Source organism: Triturus cristatus, chromosome 9 (genome assembly GCF_964204655.1).
Source record: "Triturus cristatus chromosome 9, aTriCri1.1, whole genome shotgun sequence".
Classification (NCBI taxonomy): Eukaryota; Metazoa; Chordata; class Amphibia; order Caudata; family Salamandridae; genus Triturus; species Triturus cristatus.
Window position 1 is genome coordinate 214,783,060 of NC_140592.1, and position 24,260 is coordinate 214,807,319.

Consider the following 24,260-nt stretch of genomic DNA (forward strand, 5'->3'; position numbering starts at 1 on the left):
TTATCAGGTCTAATACCTCTCGTAGCGCGCAGGTGCGTAACCATGAGTCCGTCGACTCCACCGGCTCAAGGGAGCCTGAATATAAAGTTAAACCAGATTGGTCGCACACTGCTACACCTACCAGTCGTGTTCCCCTCAAACAATTAAACCTAGAAATAAAAACACCTAAAAGCACATCTTTAAACAACACATACTCAAACAATTAATAAAATTGCACTCAGAGCATTTTGTATTGATGTTAATTCTACTGTGAGAAGTAATCACGCATGTAACATTGTTTATGTCATGTGTAATCGCATCTTTCACAAGAGTGAGGGCACGGGTATTGCATCTGTTGTGCGAGTTACTTTTTGCATGGCTGGAGAATTTTGGTGTGTTTTTGTTGTAATTTGTAACTATGCCTGTACTTTAACTATGGCTTTTAAAGGACACACATATATATACACACGTTTATATATACGCACATACATACATACTCACGATCTTCGTTACAGAAGTACACACGTAGATACAAAAATATGCAAAGATAATGTTTAGCTGCTGGTTGCTTTCCTAGTTTTATTTCAAAGCTCTTATGGAGGTACCAAAACATGACATTAATGCCTGAAGCCTTCAAGTAGCCTTTGCTACATACTTAGAATAATATAATAATAATATTTATAAGACAATGCAGATCACCTTCTCTGACTGCTTAGCCGTTTCAGATGACAGTATTAATGCATGTGCTAAATAGTATGTATGTATTAAATGGAAAAATGGAAAATGGAGGCTGTGATACATGTGTGTGGCCCTCAATGAGTGCAAACTTGGTCGAGATCATCAAACTCAAATGTACCTACTTGACAAACCCTCAGACACTAATGATTTCTCTCACTAATGACTTAGGTGTGGGGTCAGGGAGGTGAACTGGCAACCTAGACCTGAACAGCTGTTCGAAACCCCAACAAATTTGTAGACTTTGTTTCCTTCCAGTTTTATCTGCTTGAGTAATAGAAAATGATTACTTGTTATATTTAACCAAGTTAAATGAAAAAACAAAATGACCACCTAAGGCAAAGAGTAAACTTTCATGATGCCTTATGTGAAGCTGTTGAAAGAACTGTTATTTTAATGGACAAATAGAAAACAACATTCATTCATTCACTATATAAAGGATGGTTTTACCTCAAGTATGTGGCGCCCAAATGTTTTTATTTGATGAAGTTCAAGTCCTTGGATCTTCTTGGGATTACAGTACTTCTTCAGGAATGGGTCTTTTGGTTTTGCCTAAAATAACAGAAGACAGGTGAAGAACAGTTGTATAAACTCAAGAGCGAGACAAAATGCTACGGGACAAGAAAATGGACAAACACCATGTACTGCTAAGCAAACACTGATGCTACTGTCATTCCAATCAGCAAACACTTGTCAACTAAGCTATCTCAAGTAATGAGAAGATGTAGGCCGGTACACAACTTCACTGCTAACAAACCAGATGCATCTTAAAGAGGAAATGTATTTGTCAGTGACCATCCACTGTTGTCAAAGCATCTTCCCCAACTCGGGGAGGCAATTGCCAGCAACAAGGTCAACTCTTGGAACTCCAACTGCCTACAGATCTTTGCAAAGAAAACTAATCAAGAACTTTGGATCTACCAACATTTAAACACTGAAAAGCTCCAATAATGACAATTTAGCTGTATCTCAACTCTGGGCAGTCACAGTAAGGAAGTCAATGAATTTACAATCTAGCTATATGATCCTGCTTAAAATATTTACAAGGAATATTTTGTACTAGAAACTAATGGGAATTCATATTTCTGTGGGTGCCGTGAACATTCTAAACACATTCAAGCAGCAAGGCATTCTAATTGTTAAGTGCAACACTAAAAGCATATGGACGGATTTCAAGGGAAAAAAATAGCTACATTTTTATTCCCTCATTATTTTGTTCTGTATAGAGCTCAGATCACCTTGCTGCAGCTTCCAGGTGCTGCAACGTAAGGTTCAAATATTTGTATTGCTAAAATGGGCAACTCTGGCATATTTCAGCTTCCAAGCAACTTAGACAGGCACAGCATTCAAGGCTGAGGGTTAGTTAAGTGTCATTCAGACATCGTGCAGATGATACCAAAGGGATGAAAATCTGAATCTGCTCCCAAGAACTTATTGCAATATTTGGGGGTTTGGTGCCCATAACTTTGAAATACTTACAGAAACTCAACCTGGAATGACAGTCCAGGAATAGATTAACTCCACTTTATGGCCACAGTGTGGGCTACGCATCCACATGGTAACAACGTTTGGAACCAGATCAGAACAGACTTGAATCAATAAAAATGACTCACTTTCTAGATGATCTGGCACATTGGCAAAATATCTTTTTAGTACAATTCCACTTCATATACCGACTAGATATTTCAGACAAATATTCAAGTAGATGACTGGCTAGTCTGCAAATTCATAAACGCACTGAAATAATATTGCCAAAAAAACACAGGTTCAAGTGAATACCGGAATTAAAACACTATATGTGGGTAGTTAGAATTACTGTACCATGTGCCGTATAAAGGGCAAGCCAGATCTACACTGGCTGACATATAGGTAATTACACCAGAAACCAATCTCTCCTTTAGTGGGTCAGACAACACAAATCTTGGTCTTCTCAAAGCCAAGGGCTACCTCACTCCAGTAAGATCTAGCTGAGGCTATGCAAGAGGCTAAAGCTAGATCCCAGGATACATCCAACTGAGTGTTGTGTCAAAACTGCACAAAGCGGGTTGATAAACACAAAGGTCAAATTATAACATCTAAATATTTTATCACATTTGAAGATCTGCAGGAAGACTTCTGTTAAAAAAATAAATAGTTCTGAAGGCATCCAACTGTAACAGTGCCTTGCTAGAAGATACCCAACTTTGCAAACATTTTAGGCTGCACAATAATGTGATTACCTGTTTAAACACTACCGGAATCTCTGACAATAACGTGATTTTCTTTGGGAATACTATTGGGTGGAACACTCCTCCCTGAAAGGTCAGTTTGAAATTAATATCATACAGTATAAAACAAAGGGGTCTACTGAATGCCAACCAAAATTAAAGAATGACCTGGAGAAGTGTTATGCTGCGACACAAGAAAGTTGTGGTACATAGCACTACACTAGCCTCTGCCAAGAATCCTTCAGCATGAATCAAAGAAATAATTCAGCAGGCCTGATCTCAGAATGAATGCAATGTATGCATGATGAAAACTTCCTTGATTGAAAACTACTCTTCATTGTCAAAGGATGCCCCTAAAGGTACTTAAATGCTGGATCGCATCTGTCAGACCAGAAAATAGAGAGATTATCTTGTTTTTCTCTTGATGGATGCGGTTTATCTGAATTTTGGGAGCCTGAGGCTTATGTGACAAGGTTTGGGACAAGAGCCTTCAATGAGTCAGACTAAGTAACATTCTCTAAAATGATGTAGCCTCTCAGTCTCAATGCTGGTCCTAGTCTCAGATCTCCCAAAATCATCACTCTCCTCTAATTCACAGAAGGGGAGAAAAACAGAAAGGGAGAAAAACATTGTCTTGTAGGCCTGCGAAGCCATCATCAGCTGAACTTGTCACAATGGACAACTTACAAGTACTTGACACTTGATGCAGCCCAGAAGACTAACAAGGCAATTTGAGAACCGTTCAACTAACACTCACTGACAGGCATTAGTGCACTTGCAACCTCAATTCAACTGAAAAGACTTGTCTTATAAATGCCCTCCTCCACCGCTCCCGAGGATATGACTGACTTAAGTACATTAATGTGTAACGATCTGAAATAATATTCAAATGTTGTTGGTGGTATATCTCTCTGAAAGCCATAAGCTGAATGAACTTAGCACTAAAGGCTAAATCCAGTGTTTAATTATAATGGAAAGAGTACTGATGCCCAAAGACCTGCTCGGAAACCCGCAGCCTGTGGTTTTAAATGGCAGCGAACCGAATACCCAGACAGTGTCATCTTAAATCGACCTCATGCCTCTTATAACCACTATCTGACTCTCCCTGCCCCTTTACCTCACTCGCACAGCTTCCAGCTTTCTTCTTTTGCAATGGGCTTTCCGTTTTTCTCTTCCTACTTCTTTCCCATTTGCCTGGTTTTCCCTCAGTTGCTTGCAGTGAACGACTGATGAGGAAAAAAAAAAGCTGGTCCCCAAAAATGAGTCACGGTGTCCCCCGGTTCCCACACCCGAAACCTCCTGTTCAAATTAAGCATTAGGTGCAGATATTCTTTGCTCCGGTCATTTCAGGCAGACACAGGAATCCAGGGTCGGTCACATGCACACATCTCTGTCCCTTGTGCTGTAACCTCTATCCCTCTCTGCCAATGTGGCAGCTGAACAACACAAATGTTACTGAATACAGTGTGCTTTTGCAGAGATATATTCTGATACAGAACTTAGAATCATAAATTAACTTGTCTAAAAATCTGAAATTCTTCACAGTTTCCCAAGAGCCATTATACCTCTATATTCAAAACCTATATATACCTCTATATTTAAAACCTCTATATGTATATATCACTAATGCAGAACAGCTTAAAGGAATTAGAAAAGTGACTTATTAATAGTTATAAAAAAAAAATTGCTGAGAGACATTCAATTTAAATAGCAGAGTCAAAATAAGAAAGGTCTGCGAAAGAAACCAAATGATGACGAAGTATATCAAACGCGAAAATACAAAGCGGGAAACAAACACATAAAGGGTTCGAGACTTGCATAAGCATGCATACTCCAACAAATAGCTTTGCAAAGAAATGTCAACATGGGTTGACTAGTAATGATGTAAAGAATTCGCTTTTTTTGTCAATATTTAGAGGCAGTATTCTTTAATTGTCTCCTCATTCAATATTTCTACTGATATTCTGGTGCTGGAGCGTCAAACCATTCACCCTATTCATGAAGCCAGTTGCTCTTTCACTGTCAATTCCACTTTAAAAAAAAATAGACAGACTGAGAAAGTGCTTGCATTTGCACCAGTGAATTCCACAAATCCCTGAATCACCATATGTTGGCCAATAAGTAACAACTGCCATGATGACAGTGACTACCACATCCTTTACTAACCAAGGCAGATCCACTGGTGTCATTCAACGGTCCTGCCCCACATGACTGTACACAGGAAACAGCCAGAGGAAGAGGTTTTTAGCATGTTTTGAAATGTGCCACATGCTTCAATAGAATATCTAAGCTTTTCCTTATAGATCATCTGACTGAAGGGCGTTTAATACACAAATAGCCAAAATGAAGTGACAGGGCAAAAAGGCTGGTAAAATCAGAAAATGTTATTTAAATCATCTTAACATGATTCACTTTGTGTCCAGATGTTTTCTCAATACCCACGCCAGCTGTCAATGTAATATATCAGATCACAAATAAAGAACAAAAATGTAATTCAAAATTCCAGGTAATGTGTCAGCATGTCTTCACACTTTTAGGTCTCGGTAAACAAATCTTTAGCTGCCTGCTAGATACCATGCAATAAACCAAAGAAATCCAAGAATTGGCAAAGCCAATAGGTCTGGTTTTAATGTGTTAACATATGCAACCATGGGTATGCATCTTCCTATGAAACCTTCTCCTTGTGTGCCTCCTATGCATCTCCTCTAGCTTCAATTTGCCAAGTGTTTGATGCAGCGCGGCACAGCACCCAAAGCTTATAAACAGCAACACTACAAACTTGGGAACTAAAATTAAAATAGGGCACAGATGCAGTCTGTGAACATTTGTGTAGGTCAGTGCTGGCATGGTAGTATATTAAAGTAAGTCTGTTGGCTTTGCGACTTCTTATTAACAATGTGTTTGAGGTTTTCAAATAACTGTTTCCAATTTAGCAAGTGAGGGTGCAGTAATGTCAGAATATTGAACGGAATCAAAACATGGTCTGCCTAATCCAATCTATGTGGGTGAAGAGGTGTGTATTTTGTGTGTCTATATGGAAATTAGATTCAGGTGACAACCCTTATTGGAGGGAGGATCGTGTGATTTTTTTTTATGTGAGTTGATCTGTACTATAATCAAGGAACCATCAATACAACTCTTTTTGCTCTTAGGAGGGGGGTGTAAAGTTTTCAGCCTTCCTGGTTTAGGTCTCATGTTTGCAATCTTTGCAATGCAGTATTAGATCAATGAGGAATTTATTGAGTTAATCAGCTGCATTGAACAGACTCCTGTGGATAGCCATTCCAGTGTGTTTAGTGTCATCAAGGTGGAAGATGTTGTGTGTTTTATCATAGTAATACAATAGAGGTATAAAGGATGGGTAGACCAAGGTTTGCTCAAGTGAAATAATGTAAAGGTCACAGTTCTGGATGAGGGCAAAAATAAACGTTGCTAGAAAGCGCAGACATAGGAGGGACTATTTTATGTGATGTCTGGGAGATGGTCCCTTGCCGGAGAAGTAATGATTCTTCTGAGGTTGCTTAGACAATCTGATCTTGGATTGTGTTTAGAGCATGCAAACTGTGGAAATAGGATGTTTTGCGGGATCTTTGATTAGAGTAGTTAAACCTGTGGGGTGGCTTAGAGGTAATGTGCTTGGGAGGTTTACTTTAAATATTAGGGGTGGTGAGAGGTATAAGAGATTAGGAGAGCAGTCTCTGGAGGAGACTGCTTGTGGGAGGGAGTTGGATAGTGGGTTTGTACACTTTGCATGAGCCTCATTTTAATTTGAAGCAGGTTTTTGGAGAGTAGTTAGTAGGTTTTTGCTGTCTGCTGTAAATGTCTTTAATTAAGTGTGAGGTAAGTAAACACACCTCTCACGTGAATAGCACCTGTGGGTGGTCAGATTTTTCTGTGGTGCTGTGCTTTGCGTGCTGTTGCTTAGGTGTAGCTGAACAGGATCAGGAAGACAGGTGGAGTCTTTATCACGGGGCATGGTGTCTTCTGCAAAGGCTGTGGATTTGGCTCCTTAATAGTATTTCAGTCTATGTCAGTGAAAGAGAACTTATGTTCTATGTTATAATACAGACCACATTTATCATTGATTTAGGATGGCATTATGCTGTTGGTTTCATTACAAGGGTCGTTTGGATGATAATGTGGAGATGAAGCAAGAGGAGAAGGGCGATCTAATGGTGTTGCAGTCAGTGGAGATGGTAGGCAAGCTATCAGTGCTAACATTCCTAGTCATAGGTGATGCTTTTAGGGCATTCAATGTATCAACAAGTAAGATCACACAAAAAACATGTTGGCCGTTGATCTTGCAGCAAATTCAGAATAGCCAAGCCGCAAAAAGCACCCAACGGGCATCACTCAGTTCGGAGAGAAAACCTAGTAGTCACACAACACACTGAAGTACAAACTGCGCTTTTGTGCAACATCAATAGGAGTGTTCAAAAAGGTTTTCGAAGCTCAAAATTACATTTATATGCACAATAACTTCTACGGAAAAACATATATACTTGTTAGTTTAAAATCCCCGACACATAATTGCCAGTAGTTCATGGTGAGATTGAAATACTCCTGTGGCTTGATCCAAAATTCAAATTACATTTACATCTAGCAGTGGCTGAGATGAGCTGCCCAAATGAACCATTGGCTGAGGTGGGATGATGCAAAGGCCCTCTTTATGTACATTTTTGGTGTTGGTAACATCAACTCTGGCAACACTTGACGCTGTTTCGAGCTAACCATAAAATTACACAGCGAGGGCCTGTGGGACAGGCCTTTAAACCATTATTTGCTTTTGGTCGTCAGCCAGTTTCATTTAACGTTTGTTGAAAAATGTCAGTCCATAGGAGTATGTTCATCCTTTTCTATGACTGAGTGCTGCTTTCATCTTGTTGTCTATAGCTAGGACACTGTTGACTGAACCTGGGACCCACAGCCTGCACAGATCAGGTTGGAGAGAACAGTGACACAGTACATATTTTCATAAAGAATGTGCTCTTTCCTCTTGTGCTCATGCAAGTGTTCCACTGGCATTTACTTAAGGTACTAAGCTGTGCCGCATGGAAGCACTCACAAAGCCTGTGTACACATTTTAGGTGGAGCCTCATAATCTCACCACCAGACAAATAGTTGAGTAAATGAGCAGTAGCACAGCAGATCAGTCCCTGCAGCTTAGAAGCAGTTGATTTAGCAGTGTAACTCTTGGCATAGGCCGAGTATGCCCTCAATCATAAGTTGATAATAATCATGCGTAATATTTTTTTATAAGGCAGTTTTTTTGTTTCCTTTCCTGTAGAGCACACAACTTTAAAAAGTTAGCATTCAAGTTCAATCATGAACAATCATTGGCAAACTAATGGGTCTGCCATTGACGGGCAGCCTTTGGCTTTGCCAATGCTTGATTTATTATAATTTTTGTAAAACTACATTGTTGGAGGGAGTTGCCGGTCCTCGCTTATATAAAATAAAAGCAAAAATATTTTTGGGGTCTCAAAAAGCATAACGTTGCTGTGGTAATCCCTTGCACTTAAGATAAGTACTTTGGTGGGGGTTGTGATCCTCGTGAAAGTGTGGAAAGCCGCCACTTACTGTAAAGATAACCAATGGGCTGACCAAGTGCTCCATGCAGTATACCCTAGTGGGTGGAAAAAAATGTGAATGACACAATAATAGTCCAATGGATGATGAGGGATGACTTAAAGTAAGCAAATTAAATAGAACATTTTAGTAAAATCCAAAGGTTTTGGCCAACGCCAGACCTAAACATATTTTAAAAGAAAAATAGTTGAGTAAAAATAAAAAATGAACATGTATTCCAGTTCCGACCTTCTTAAATTATCGCGCCTTGCTATGGAGTCTTTGTGGTGTGAAAAAATTATACTTAAAGGTCACCAACGCTATCTACTGACTATTGACACTGTTGAGGTAAAGTGAGGGTCTTGCATAACAACTGCCTATTAAAGTGCTATTTCCCTGCTTCTATTTTGACACTGTGATCACATATCAACGGCCCAGCACAGAGCAGATTACATATGAATGAGCATACAGCCTGCTCTGAATCTCCATTATTCAAAATGGAACAAAAACACACATCTATTAATGAAAAATTAAGTGTACTCTAATAAATTATGAAAATAATCTCTCCACTTCACTGGGACAGTTATTAACATAAGGAGCTTAAAGAAATACATTGAGAATATATTGTTGGTTTGTAGGAGAAGATTGCCATATAAAATGTGTCTTTTTTGTTTGTTTGACCAATATATAGTTCCTTTTTCCAGCGGAGGCATTCACGAGCAGCAGTCACACAGGCCGTGTTGCGCAAAGTTAAATATTGCTTCAGCACTACATCATATGACACAAATCCCTGCTGGTATGATTCACGAAATGGTGAATGAAAGCGGGTCCCGAAAGCACTCGTAACCTAGGTAGCGTGTGGTTTTCCCTCACGGAACAATAAACGGGAAAGGTATTACTGCTCTTTGGAGCCTTACGTCAGACACCTGTTTCCAACAAAACCATTAATAAGAGCCCAAGGTAACGTAGGTAATGACGTGCGTGCCCCTAGGGACAACAGAATCTTTCTTTTAGCATTTTCTATCACATCCATCGGCCATACAACCTAGTGCTTGCCCTTCACGCAGCTCAACGTATGCATTTATTACCTAGCTGACGGACAGCAGGTAGTAAGTTACTAAAATATTATATCTTGCATTTGATTATCCGTGGATCGCTTCCTGGAGGCTAAGGAACAGGAATGACCGGCCGGCAGCGCGCTGGTTGTGGGGTCGAAGTTTGATACACATCGTGAGTAAACCAAGAGTCATTATTGCCTCCCTGCCTCCATAGCTGTCAGCCAGCACTGCAGAGCAGGGTGGCGGCATGCAGCATGGTTTGTAAACAGGCCTTCAAATCATACAGCTTACCTGATAAAACTGGTGAAGACCAGTGGAGTTAAGAGATTCTGTAGCTGTGGCGTTTACCATTATTGCCAGGGATCAGCAAAATTGCTGAAAAACATGTGAATAGTGCTCTGTCCGTGTTTTTGGAAAACAATAACTGCCTTCACCTTACTCAAACTGGGTTCAGACCCCAACAGGGCACAGAAACTGCCCTCTTAGCCGTGGTTGAGGCTACTAGGAAAATCTTAGATAACGGGGGCTGTGCTGCCATTGTGCTTTTAGATATTAGCACAGCCTTCGATACAGTCAATCATCAGCTGCTCATCCAGAGGCTTAAAGATGTAGGAGTGACTGATTTGGCCCTTAAATGGATCCACTCTTTTCTGGACGACCGGTCATTTCAAGTGTTTCATGAAGACTGCATCTCTGACCCTCTGCCACTCCGATGTGGGGTCCCTCAGGGATCCTCCCTGTCCCCCACGCGTTTTAATGTGTACATGAGCCCCTTGGCAGGTGTTGTGGAGCCTTTCAGCATCCAAATCATTACATATGCCGATGATACGCAGCTGATTGTCTCTTTTAATCAGCTCAACAACACTGCCTAGAAGTTGGCCATGTGTCTTGGAGAGGTCTCAGCATGGATGGAGAGCTCCTTCTTGAAGTTGAACGGATCTAAAATGGAGCCGATGTTTCTGGGTAAACCCTCCGTACCTAAAATAATACCATCTTAGCCAAGTTGCTTTGGCCCTCCCCCATCCCCAAAGATTATATTAAGAGTTTGGGGGTGTGGTTGGATCGTAACCTTGATTCTGGGGAGCAAGCAAGGAAAGTTGCTAGTAGCTGCTTTGGGCTGATGAGGATGACACGGAAAATCATTCCTCTCCTCCCTTGCTCTGCAAGGAAAGTGGTGGTCCAATCCCTCATTCTTTCCAGTCTTGACTACGCTAATGCCCTATACCTAGGAGCACCATGCTCCACGGTTAAGAAATTGCAAATTGTCCAGAACAGTGCGGCTCGACAACTCTTGAATACTCCCAGACGACAGTCAGGAGGGGCTGCTCTGACCTCCCTTCATTGGCTACCCATTCAGCAGAGAGTGCAGTTTAAGGCTCTCTGCATTTCACATAAGGTATTGTTAGGTTCTGGTAAACCTATCATACGTTCCCTCATTTCCTCTTACCATCCTGTGAGAACCCTGCGATCAGGCAATAAACAGTTGGCAGTTGTACCTAGAATTAGGAAAGCACGTGCAGGGGGTCGCCTTCTCTCATATAACGCAGCAAGGCTATGGAATTCCCTCCCCCTTGCCATTCGTTGTGAAACTAACCATCTGGTCTTCCGGAAACGTATAAAAACCTTCCTGTTTCCATAAACTGATATGTAGTTCATGAACTTTGACCTCTAGCGCTGGGATGCCTTTGGTAACCATGTGCTTTACAAATGTCTTTACAATTGCAATTACAATTACCACATAATTCTGGATTTACTGCATTTGCTACATAATGTGCTAATGTCACAAATGTGGTTTCTACCTCAGATTGGTGAAAATAATGCTGCCAGAAAAAAGTGTACATAATTTGCCTTTTGTGCTGCATAATTTACATAACCTTTCCGTATAATTTGGTCCTATATGCCACATCATCCTAGTAGCCCTGACAACATTGAAGCTCCACAGAGTGGTTTCAGGGTTGTCATTATGATGATAAAACGCATATTTCACTCAACAAGGATAATAAACATCATATTACACTCTGCACAACTGTATCGCTGTATGTACGGTTTATGCAATGGCATTTTTTTCAAGGAAGGTAGTCATATGGGAGTTAGGACTCTTCATCAATTGGCTGGAACCTCTAACAGTTTCCTTCGCTATCAACAACTTTACCAAGGAAAGGCCGATGTGCCGTGTCCTGCTCATCCACCGATTAGAAGGCTCAAGATCCAGGATGCCGGGATAACTGACTAAGTACTTTTGACACTTTTGCCAGAGAAACCCATATCAATGACTGTCGATACTACCGAATCTAGTAAAATAGGCAGTGGACTGGAATTCCAGGTACATTTGTGATTCCAGCCATTGGAAATTTGACACAGGAGACTTCCAGCAAATGAGGAGACGGCGGGGTACTTTTGAGGTCGATCTCTTTGCAAAACATCTGACCCTTCCACTGCACTTTTACTTGAGCCCGGGACTGATACCCATGCATAAGCAGTGGATGCATTCCTGCAGGACTGTAGAAGAGCACATACCATGCCTTTCTACCCTGTCCAATGATTGGCATCTGAAGAATCTAGGCAGTCTGTCGATCTGATTTTGAGAACATTGGTCTGGAGATCTGAAGTCTGATTTCCAGTTATTCTCAAAATTTCCTGGGATTTGCTGATCCCTCTCCCGGAGGTTCCATCATTTCTGATGGACGTTCAGAGTCTCCTGCACTAGCAAATGCTAAACACATCATTGAATCTTACAGCATGGAGGATTACAAGATATGCTGTCCAATCCTGGTCTTTCTGGCTAGACAGGCTTCCTTGTTCACTCAAAGAAACCCTGAACAGAGGGTACAGTCAAACGGTATTGTTCTGCCTGGTGAAGATAGTCACGTTGGCATTTGGGGGTGGGGGAGGTGGTAATCCTGGATCTTTTGGGAGCAGTGGTAGTGTACATCTTAAATTTCCTTTCGGAACTAGCCAAGTCAAGTACATCTTATACGACAATAACTTCTTTTAAGTAAGTCACCTCAGCAGGACATTCTCCAATGAACAAGCTGCCAGTGATATGTAAACTCATCCAAGATATCAGGTTGTCTTTTTCACCAGAGCCGAGACATTCCAACTTTTGGGACAGTAATATGGTTTTAATGTCTTCCCTCCATAGCCTTAAAACAAATATCTTATCTGTAAGGAACTTTCGCCAAAATGTCCATTCTTTTATATTTAGTTCAATGTCACAGGGTTTCATATGTGCAAGCCCTGGATATATCAGATGGGGTAACATTCACTACTGCACAAAGAATGAAATTCAATTAGAGGTATATTCCATACCAGGCCTTTCCAGATATTCCTAAGCTTTGTATGGTCAAATGCACGTGGATGTTTGTATTTGATTGCCATTAGAAAACTGTCTAAAGCAGTTTCTTCCCCCTATAGCACAAGATGCATTCGTTGGCTCTTGCAGGTTTAGGCCTTCGAGGCTCATTACACATGAGAAGTAATGCTGTCCAAAAGGGGATGAACAGAGGACATAATGAGAACAGCAGATTGGTCACAGTGAAATGAAATGAAATGAAAAGGGGTTTTATTAAGCGCGACTGCTGCCCTTAGGCGTCCAAGCGCTAATAGAAAGGATAGTGCTTTGAGGAGAGCAGCTGGGGGTTAGTTAGTTGCTGAAGAGGAACGTTTTGAGCTCCTTGCGAAAGGATGACAGATTAGGGTTCGATCTGAGCTGTAGGGGGAGGGAGTTCCATAGCTTAGCAGCGTTGAACGTGAAGGACCTTCCTCCTGCTCTTGACCTTTTGATCCGAGGGGCTACCGCTAGGAATGCGTGGGTGGATCGCAGTTGTTTGCCGGGGCAGTGGGGGGAAAGCAGGGAGTGGTTAATTTTGGGGCCAGTTCTCCAGAAGGCTTGGTGGGAGATACACATGGCTTTGAATTTTACTCTCTCCCTGACAGGGAGCCAGTGTAGGGTCCTTAGCCCGGGCACCGCTGATACTCTGCGTGGAATCTGCAGCAACGTGCGTGCAGCGCAGTTCTGAATCCGCGGAAGTTTTTGCAGCACGTATTCCGGCGCCCCTGAGTAAAGGGCATTGTTGAAATCCAGTCGGGATTGAATAAGGCCTTGAATGACAATTTGTTTGGCTTCAAAGGGCAGAAGTGGCAGGCTTTTTCTTAGCATTCTAATGATCCCGAAACAGTTTGCAGATGTTTTTGTTGCTTGGGTATTGAGCGTTAAGGATTTGTCCAACCATACCCCTAAGCTTTGATATTGTCTTTCGGAATTGGGGGTAAGCCTAAGGTGATGGGCCATAGGCGGTCAATGGTGGACAAAGCTGGAGGGCCGAGCACCATGAGCTCAGTTTTATCGCCGTTGAGTTTAAGAGAGGATGCCGTCATCCATCTCCTAACCTCTTCCATACAAGTCGTTAGGTTGACCTGTACTGGCTCACTGTTCTTCTGTGCAAGGGAGACCACTAGCTGAGTGTCGTCCGCATATGTAACGATCTTAATGCCATATAGACAGGCGATCTCAGCCAGCGGCCTCATGTACACATTGAACAGCGTGGGGCTTAGTGATGAGCCCTGCGGTACCACGCAGTCCAGGGGGGCTTGGTCCATGCCTTATTCCCAACCAGAGATAGGGAATCTCTTTGTAAGGAGTAAGTATTTGGGTTTATGTGTCATTCGATACAGATGTACAAATGATTCAATATTAAAATGTAATAATGAGTTTGTTGACGTTGCATCTCTGGATACTGAACTTGGTGAAGTGCATTCTATTCTTTGGTAAATGAGTGATGCATGCTCTCGTGTGTGAATCAGAAACAAGAGTGATGGATGGTAGAACCTACCTTGCAGTTAAGCACTTTGCAAAAAAAAAAGAGGAGGTGCTGAGGGATTATATAAGGACGTCTTAAATGCTAAATGGCCACAATGTTTGCATAATGGACTCATTGGAGTTGTGGTCTTAAGATTTTTTTTAAGAGTGTTTTCTCATGTGACAATGAGTTACATGGCGGATAAGAAAATAAAAGACTAAAGATGATGCCTTATCTTTGCCTCCACAATTTTAATAGAACTCAATCTCTCAACTTAGTTAGGAAATGTCATATTCTCCTACAAGTTCAATGAGCTCTTTAGTAACATACAGATATCATATCAAATAAAGGATGGCATGCAAATATAGACCGGTAAAATGCTGCTGGTGCACCCTACCTTGTAGATGAGATCCTTTAGCGTTCCCTTTTCACTGAACATTCGGATTACCAAAGCAGAGGACTCACTAGCTGTTGCAAATGTTATTGGGTAGATGTAGGGATGCTGTGGAATAAAAACGGTCACCTTAATTGTGGCATTATGCGAGTAAAGCAAAAGCATTAACATATGTAATGACTTACTATATCATCATGCAACAGTCTTGATTGCCTCTGTTGGGCCAAAAGACCCACTGGACAGCAGGAATTCAAGCATTCTGGGGATCAGGACACACATTTTGTAGCGATTTAAGCTTGTAGCTATGCTGTTGCAGTTACACTCTAGTAACTGTAGCGCCGCAGTCGGGGGCTCATTAATGAAAATATATTCACTGAAAGTCAATACCACATATCAGTCTACGGAATAGGTATAAAACACTAAAACTTGAGCTGAAAGGGTTAACTCTGTCCAGTGAATTGGTGTCTTAGTGCCCAAAAGTACATATTAGCATGTTTGAATGGATAAGGATTGTGGTTGAAGTGACTGTTACAACTGCAGTGTTGCAATTGTAGTGCCACACTGTTGTAGCTGTTCTGCTGAAATACTTCGATTTGCAGTTTTTTAGCCGTAGTGTTTAAGCAGTAGTGTTCTATTTTCAGTTTCAGATTTAGTACATAGTACTGTTTTGTTCTATTTCTCATCTTGTAGTTGTATTGCTTTAATTCTAGTGTTGGTGTCGTGATGTGGCAGTGTTGGGGATGTGGTCTGGCATTATAATAGTTGAGGCTGTCGTGCGGTTGCAGTGGCAGTTCTAGTGTTTATACTTATTATACTTCCATTTTGCTGAGTTGGTAGTGGAGTTTCAGTACCGTGATTATAACATTGTAGTTGTGAAGTTGCTGCAAATGCTGTAATGTTGGTAGCAGTGTTATAGTACTTGAATGTAGTTATAGAGTTGCAGATGCATGCTGCAGTGGTTCTGTTGAACTTGTACTGCTGTGTTGTAGCGTAGTGGTGCTAATGTTACCATGTTAGTTTTGAAGTGTTGTAGTTAATTGCACGTTGTGTTATTGCACGTTGTGTTGTAGCGTAATACAGACACTGTAATATTATTGTAGTGCTGCGGTACTATGAGGCATCTAGTGCTGCAGTTTTCCTGCTGTTCTACCTGTACTTGTAGTGCTAATGCAGTGATGCATTTGGGTAATAGTTATGTTATTGTTTAGGAAGTGTTATATTTGTGATATTGCAATGTTGTAGAAGCTATCCAACAGTTAGTTAGTTACACACACACACACACACACACACACGTTGCGCTGTTTAAAGTTTCAGTGCATGGTGTCAGAGAATTCAAATTTGGAGCTGTCTGGATGTATTTTATAGTGTTGTCGTTTGGGAGGTGTGGTGCTGCAGCAGGTATGCTGAGGCAGTAGTGTTGTAGCCGAGTACAGCTTCTGTAGCATTGTAGTGGGGATTGATGGACACACAGGAAAAATGAGTTTCAGCAATCATATAGCTACAGTACTTATTTTTCAAAGGCACGAGCCATCAACATTTGAAGCTTGCCATGGACACAGCTAAAAGACATTACAATAGTTATGCTAACCTTAAATAACAGCAGGAGATGCAACCAGTAAGCAACATTTTCACAGAATAAAAAGTTACAACAGTCCCAGGAAGTTAAAACTAAATTACAAAGCTGCTGGAAATATAACAAAGGGGATAAATAGAAAAAGCAGTAAAAAAGACAAAAATCTTTATACGCATGGTCCGTAGAATTAAGGTCAGTGAAGAAAGCAGTTCCAGTAAGCAAACGTTAACTGCTCGACATTCAGACAGAATGCACGTACCATGTTATTGGTCAACATTGCAAAATACCAATTCTGACATTTCAAATAAAGGATTTCTCAATATGACAAAGGATGTGGTTGGGTCATTGAAAGGAAATGTCTCAGCACACAGTTTACGTCCACAACTGTTACACGATTTTACCTACTGAACATATATGCTGAGTTTAAATAGGAGATGCATGCCTCATAACGGTTCTTGGAAGGATGGCCTAATATTGGTTTATTTAAATTACTTACAGATAATCTTCATTACTCCCTTCATTGTTCCAGTACTTAGGTAAATGTGAGAGGCCCCACCCCCTTGGTCCAGCAACCCTTTTCTTTCTAGTCATTCTCTTCCATTCACCCCACCCACAGAAGGCAATTGTGCCGACACAGCCTCCTGTCCATGCCAAGCACACAACCTGTTCGCTGTTGAAGAGACCATGGGGTGGGTGGGTGGATGGTCATCCAAGTATGGGGACCTGGAAGGGAGAATCAGAGTACTGAAGATTGATGTTTTTGGGGGGTCTATTGGCATGTGTGTGCTTCTGCCCTGTATTGGCATTACACTTTCAAATATAGTGCTTACATTACCTCTAGCGCCTAACCCACCCTTGTTCTCAAACACCGCACCGCTGGAACTCCAAATTCTCGACTTGAAATGTGTCTAATCTTCAGATTGTGAGGCTGCCAATCTAGGCTTTGAAAGCAAGATGTGTTCTCGCTCCAGAGACTAATGCCTCCTCTCGAAGCCCACCACGCCCCGATGTGTTTTCAGAGGCTTACAAAAACACAAACTCGGAAACTGGTTAGAGCCCTGAAATAACCCAAAGGAGAGGCACTGCGCTTTATAAAACCAAATAGTAATGAAAATAATGAATTGAACAATAACAGTCAGGGTCTTAAAAGAAGAACTGTGCTGCCTGGTGGTAATCGGGTCTTCTCTATAATAATATAACTGGTTATTGATACAGCTCTTTTTTTCTGCAGGTGCTGCCTTTTCCAAAAGATGTGAATAACGGCTGTTAGTATTGTCCTTTTTCATGGCCCTCAGTTTGCCAACCACGGAGGGATGAAAGAATGATTAGGCCTTGCCTGTTTCAAGGGTGTGACTAGCACATCATGCCAGATGTCAGCAGTGAGCGCTTAACTATTTGAACAATCTTACAGGCTATTTGGGATTGCAAAAAAGCAGGATAAATGGAACATTTGATCTGGTAAAAAGGGAATAGGTTCAATCACAGATAAAATAATGTTTTGCAGTGCGAATAGGCACGCCATGTCATAGGCTCTGCACAGATGCAGGCCCAGCAGTTTATGACGTTGTATAGAAGGAAGGAGGGAGGGGGTGAATGGTGGGAGACTGACTGGAGACATGCACTCTTGCAGAGAGCATGTAGAAAAGGAAAAAAAAGTACCTGCAGGAGTCTGCGGCCAGTGGATGGATACTGGCCGCAGACAGGAAGCTGTACTCGGCCCATGCTCCACTGAAGAGACCGAAAGTGGAAGGCCTGGAATAAGCAGGAGGCACTGGCCAATCAAAAGGAAGGAAAGGTAAGTGACGTGAAGCTAATAAATAGTAAGTAACGGGTGGGCTCTAAGCCTGTTTTTAAGCTTCCTTTTTTCATAAACAATAGATTTCTCTGACAGCCCATGCACGTTGTAGGCGAAAACTAAAAAAAGGAGACTATTACAGGTTAGAAAAGATATATTGCAGAGGGGGCTCACTGTTTTGATGGGCTTTCTAACATGTCTGAGAGTGGAACGGATACCTTCTTTCTGGGCAAGCAAATTCATCCAGGGATTTCCTGGAGGAGCTGCCCCCTGACACTGGGTGACTATGGACACAGAGATCAGTGTTGTTGGGGGCCGGGTTGGGGATCAGGTCTGGGGTTCAGTCTGTGAAGTTCTCTCTGGGGAGAGGTGTGGAAAAGCTTGTGAAGGCTGGCCCTTGATATATGTATGATTTCCTTTGCCTTCTCTCCAGCTCCCCTTTCTTACCCCTATGCTGCCTGGAACCACTGATGGTTGTGACTTTGCATATGGGGATATGCTTATGTGAAATATTGTGAATGGGCAATGTTTATCTTTTGACTAGAGTCCATTTTGTTGTTCTTTGGCAGAGAATTTCGGGCTTTAAAAAAATAAATTTAAAAAAGACATCATGAATAATAACATTTCAACATAATTTTTTGTTCACATTGGTTAAAGGATGGAAATGTTATACGGGTGGTCCTAAAAGTTTTACATTCCAGTGATATCGCCACAAATTAGAATAAGAAAAATGTGGCGCTGACTTGATATCAAACACACAAAAGGTGATGGAAGGATGCTTGCAAGAAGTCTAAACACTGCCAATCGCTCAGGTTAGCATTTCAAGTCATCATTCTCTTGCCCAGCATGCCACCTCAGATTAGACCGAGCCATAAACAAATCAGTCTTGACTCTGCTCCAATAGGATCCATCCATATCGAACTGCCAACCAGGTCCTTTCTGAACCAGAACACAAGAAACGTAGAACCAGTTTTGCCCTGACTGGAGCATATGCAAGCGGCAATGTACCACAAAAAGGTTGCAGGAGGGCCACGAGGCCCAGCAGCTGCAGTTAGTCTCACCAAAATCCATGATTGAAGCTGAAACATTGGTATTATAGTCTGAATATCCTGGACTCGCCATTCGGGAGGATAGGCCCAAAACTACACTGTGTCCAAAACAGTTACATTGAAAGAGTGTCTGAGAGTAAGGTGTGACTTTGGCACGTTGATAAAGAACCCCAGCAAAAGCAGGAGGTCAGCAGTAGTCTTAAGGTGGGAGACAACAGCCTGGGGCGAGTCTGCCTTCAACAGACAGTCGGCGAGATAGGGGTAGATTGCTACTGATCTGTGAAGATCAGGGGGTGCCAACCACCGCTATCACATTGATGAACACCTGAGGGGTGCTGGTAAGGCCAAAACGGAGCAAAGAGAACAGAAAGTGCTCATATTCCGCCATGAGCAGCAGGTAACACCTGTGGGCAGGCAGAATGGGAATATAGAAATATGCATCCTACAAGTCCAATGCTACCATCCCGTCTACCAGGTCCAGGGCAGACCAGACCTGAGCAACTTTGAGCATGGTCAACTTCTCCTTCTTGAGGAAGAAACAGAGAGCTCAGGTCTAGGATAGGACAAAGGCCTCTGTCCTTCTTGGGCTCCAGAAAGTAGGGAGAATAGTAACCACAGCCTACTTCTGACGTCGGCACTCTCTCTATGGCTCCCTTGGCCAAAAGAGCCGTCACTTCCTGGTAGAGAAGAGATAGGTGGTCCTCAGTCGTCCTGTCGCCAGAAGGTGACATGGGGGCATGGAGAAGCCCTTTGGACGATCTGCAAAACTCACCAGTCTGATGTAATAGGTCACCAGTGGGTCAGGTAAAGGCGAATCCTTCCCCCCCACCAGGTGCCCATCATGGTAAGAGGGAAGACTATAAGGGTTTGGAGGCTGCAGGTGCCGGGGGAGTGGTGGACGGGCCCAACCTTTGACTGCCCGACAAATGGGGTCTGTGGGTACCGCATCCTCAGCCACACACAGAGGCTAGGAAGCTTGCAGACTGCGGTGGCTGAGAGGGTTTAGACGAGGTTGGAAGCCCCTTCTGGGCCACAAAAGGAGAAATGGCGGATTGTAGGTGACAATAGGCCATGGAAAGGCCCAAGGACCTGGCTGTATGCCTGCAGTCCCTAAAGAACTCCAGCGCTGAATCTGCCTGGTCTCTGAGGAGATGCCATCAAAGGGCATGTCCATAAGTGAGACTTAGACATCCCCTGAAAATCCAGTCGTCCTCACCCTGGCGTGGCACCATAGGGCCACTATTGATGAAATTGCCCTGCCCAGTAAACCGATGGTGTCAAGTCCACAGCGGATCGTGAACTTAGCTGTGTCTCTACCGTCAGCAACCACCTGGGAGAGTACGGCCCATGCCTCCTCGAGGACACTTCGCATTACCTGCGCAACCGTATCTCACAGAGCATAGTAAAAGCAGCCCAAGAAACATGCAGAGCGTTCAACAGACCGCAGTGCCAGAATGGTGGAAGCAAACATCTTCTTGTCCAAGTTGTTCAGCCTCTTGGATTCTCGATTCTGTGGTGTAGTTGGGAATGCACCATGATTTACAAGGGAAGTGGAGGCTTAGACCACCAAGCTTGCCGGGGTAGGGTGTTGCGTGAGGAAGATAGGGTACCCTTGGGCAGGTCAGTGGGGGCGGGCAAATTTCCTGTTCACAGAAGCCCCTGTGTTGGGCTTGTACCAAGTCCCAAGCTGGACGTCTGTAAGATCTTCATTAAATGAAAAAAGCATTTCAGAGGGGGACTCTCCCGGCTGAAGCACGTTTATCTTGACTGCTACTGCGGGGAAGCTCAGGTCCAGGACCTCGGTCAACCTCCTCACCACCATTGCTTCCTTCTCTGTAGCCACGATAGGGGTTTGTGTCATACGCCTGGTTTTCTTCAGGGTCCAGTGACCCCTCCCACTCCTCCCCGAATTCTATCCCATAAGAATAGGACTCAGGCTCTGGCCTGGAAGGCATGGCTCCAGTTGGTGCCAGAGTCAGCAGCGGGCGACGCCCTTCCGGCCCCGCTTTGGACTCAGGATCAGAACGGGGACGGCACTGCTGTGGATCCAAGGGGCCTGATTGCCACTGGGGGCCGGAGCCACCGGTGTGAATCCATTAGAGGACCCTCCTGAACCCGCAGTGCCTGAAGGCACGCAAGCGGGAACGGGCCACCAAATACAAAGTGCAAAGCCTCATAAAATTATTTTCTTTTAATTGGGCAGGGGCGCTCTTGGAAACTTGGGGAGGCGCGGAGACAACCTAGGCGCTGGCTCTACCGCAGAGCCAGTCCTTGAATGCAGACACACCCTCGCCTCGGCAGCAGACGGACATGGAGAAGTCGAAGACCTCTTCAACTTCTTCTTCTTCTTGTGGTGGTGTAACTTACCCGAATGACCTGACGACTTTGAGTGAGATGATGATCTCGGACTCCGCGACCACTCCCAGGACCTTCCTCTCGACCGGGATGTGGATGGTCGCTGTGTCACACTTCGAGCCACCAGGAATTCAAGGGATTGCTCCCTCAAGGCCTTCGAGTTCATGGCACAGCAATCCGAGAAGTCCTTCAGATCATTGTCGCGCTCACGACACCAAAGGCATACAAGATGTGGGAACGTCACCGACACTGAGCGGTGAGAGGCGCGTCAGGGCTTGAAGCAGGCCTTCTTAGAGGACATCCCTACTACACAAGGAGGAAAACTCAAAATGACTCGACAAAAATTCAAAAAAAGTTAGTAAAATATGGACTAAGTAGTAGCTCTTCTCTGGGTCTGCGCTGATTAGCATAGAATAAAGAGAACTGACAGCAGCGTGCTGGAGTGGGCACTTTGTACATCAATCACGGCACAGACGACACCACAAAGAGCCGAATGATGCCACCTACAGACTTGCAGAGGATACAGCTTAAGAAAAGACAGGTACAGTGTAATGCCTGGAAATAATTCACAAGATAAGGAATCTGCAGCCAGGATTCTCTATCAGATATATATTGCTATACAAACTACCATAATGGCTATAATGCAATGTAATGAGCAAGAGCTGGATTTAAAGCAGACATGGAACCATTAAAATTAATAGTAAGGTCCACAACAGCAGTAAGACTAAAGAGAGAGAGAGAGAAAGAGAGAGAGAGAAAGAGAAAGAGAAAGAGAGAGAGAAAGAGAAAGAGAAAGAGAAAGAGAAAGAGAAAGAGAAAGAGAAAGAGAAAGAGAAAGAGAAAGAGAAAGAGAAGAGAAGAGAGAGAGAGAGAGAGAGAGAGAGAGAGAGAGAGAGAGAGAGAGAGACCAACTTAAGACGAGGACCACACCTGTAAATTGTAACTGCTGATGTGTTTTGGGGAGGTTGAGAGAATGCTTGTGAAGTATTTCAATTCATTTCCTAATGACTGCTAAGGTCAGGATTTAACCAAGTGCAACCTTGCATTGCAGCGCTATATACTACTTTGGCAAACTGACTTCCAGATCCCACCCCATGTGCGCTTATATTGTAAAAGGTGTGGATTCAAGGCATTACTTTGATTTATAGGTTTATTCTTTACAAAACCATTGCATCACAGCAAAACCTTAGGATTTTCATGTTATCCGGCATAAAAAAACAAGAAAAGGCTTTACATGCTAATACGGATTAGTTCAAGTTACAGCATAAACCACTGCAAAGCATTTTCTGCCTGATCAGCAACCAAAATGCATGTTAAGCTTTACGGTTCAAAGGTCATTCAAAAGAAACTCACCGAGCAGGAAGGGAGAAGTTTCACTGCGCACTGGAAGTCTTTGTCAGACAAGTATTTGTCTGGGCCAAGGTCAGCCTGAAGAGAGATACAGTAGTAAGGATCAGCACATGACTGCTCGACACGTTCACATAACTCTGCACACATCCAACCTGACGTAAACAACATCCAGGCGTAAGCCGATCTGGAAGGAAAACACTTTTGCTGACTAAGGGTCACATGGAATGTTTTTCTTCTTTGTAGCTGTTGATCAGTTGGGAAAGTAAACCCTGCCCACTGGGTGTCACGTTGAATGCGTACAATATGCAAATATTAAACAAGCACAGGTCTGGCTTATGAATGGAAGTGCCTTTTATGTTGGATTAAGGCACTCAATAAATAACGCATAATACAGGTCACTTATCTTTGCACTCATGCATCCATTTATCCATCCACCAACTCATTCTTTCATTCACCCTCTGAAACAACTACAATAAAACAAAAATCAGCAACATATGCAGGATAAAAAGAATAAAAGTAGAAAAAAGATAGGCTTATCGAGGTATTGCAGATAGTCAATTGTTGTTTTAAAGTTCCAGCATGGGCGCCACATTGAAAACCAATACATTGGCTAGCTTGGAAGTTTAATGCAATAATATGCTATGGATAACAGCATTCCATAATGGTCTCCTTGTTTAAAGGAAGTAGTTTCGTGTGATGTGGCACACTGCAAATGAAATGAGCGACAAGCAAGCGACCCTTTACCACTGCCTTGGAGAGCTGTAATATCCTCTTAAAAAAATATCAAAATAAAAAGAGGAGAAGGAAAGAAATGAAAGGAGAACTATAAAAGGAGAAAATTGAAAGTACTGGCCAATCAGCCCTGACACTGAAGCACACTTATTTTCAGGTAGATGTACATATATGCATCAGAAAATGCTGTCATTCACAGGGCAAGTGAGCCAATGACTGAAGTGGACTAAACCATTACCCCATGCTGAATGCTGTCATGGATGCAACCAGAGTGTAACTGACACTCAGACAAACCAATGGCAGAACAGAAATGACCCAAAGCCCCTCTATGTATCTATACATGATGACCCAAAGCCCCCCTATGTATCTATATGGTATATCATTATGTAAATGGATGTATGAATTAATTAATATATTAATTATTTGATTGTTTGTTTTGTTCCTGGATTGTGGCAGACAGCTAAGAAGAGATTCTAATAAGAATTATCACAGTGCAAATCTCCTCCCCCTAGGGCTTGTGAGAGGCAGTAGCCAACACCAAACGCCTTCCCTACAAAGATAATCCATGACATTTCATAAAACAATATCTACCTGTAGGCTTTAAGGAGTATCAACAATCCACCCTTAAATGCCTATTGACTTTAACATAAGCTTTTCACAATCAAT

General features: G+C 42.7%; 1 protein-coding gene across 4 annotated transcripts in view; it reads right to left on the bottom strand.

Moving 5' to 3' along the window:
- Nucleotides 1–24,260, bottom strand: part of PXK (PX domain containing serine/threonine kinase like) — a 283,519-nt gene that overhangs the window by 89,540 nt on the left and 169,719 nt on the right. For all 4 annotated transcript variants that reach the window (XM_085624745.1, XM_085624748.1, XM_085624746.1 and 1 more), the window contains exons 7-9: nucleotides 22,866–22,940; nucleotides 14,744–14,848; nucleotides 1,165–1,266 (exon numbers count right to left, since the gene is read on the bottom strand). In XM_085624745.1, the coding sequence (XP_085480871.1) occupies nucleotides 1,165–1,266; nucleotides 14,744–14,848; nucleotides 22,866–22,940 (282 nt within the window). The remainder of the gene's footprint in view (nucleotides 1–1,164; nucleotides 1,267–14,743; nucleotides 14,849–22,865; nucleotides 22,941–24,260) is intronic.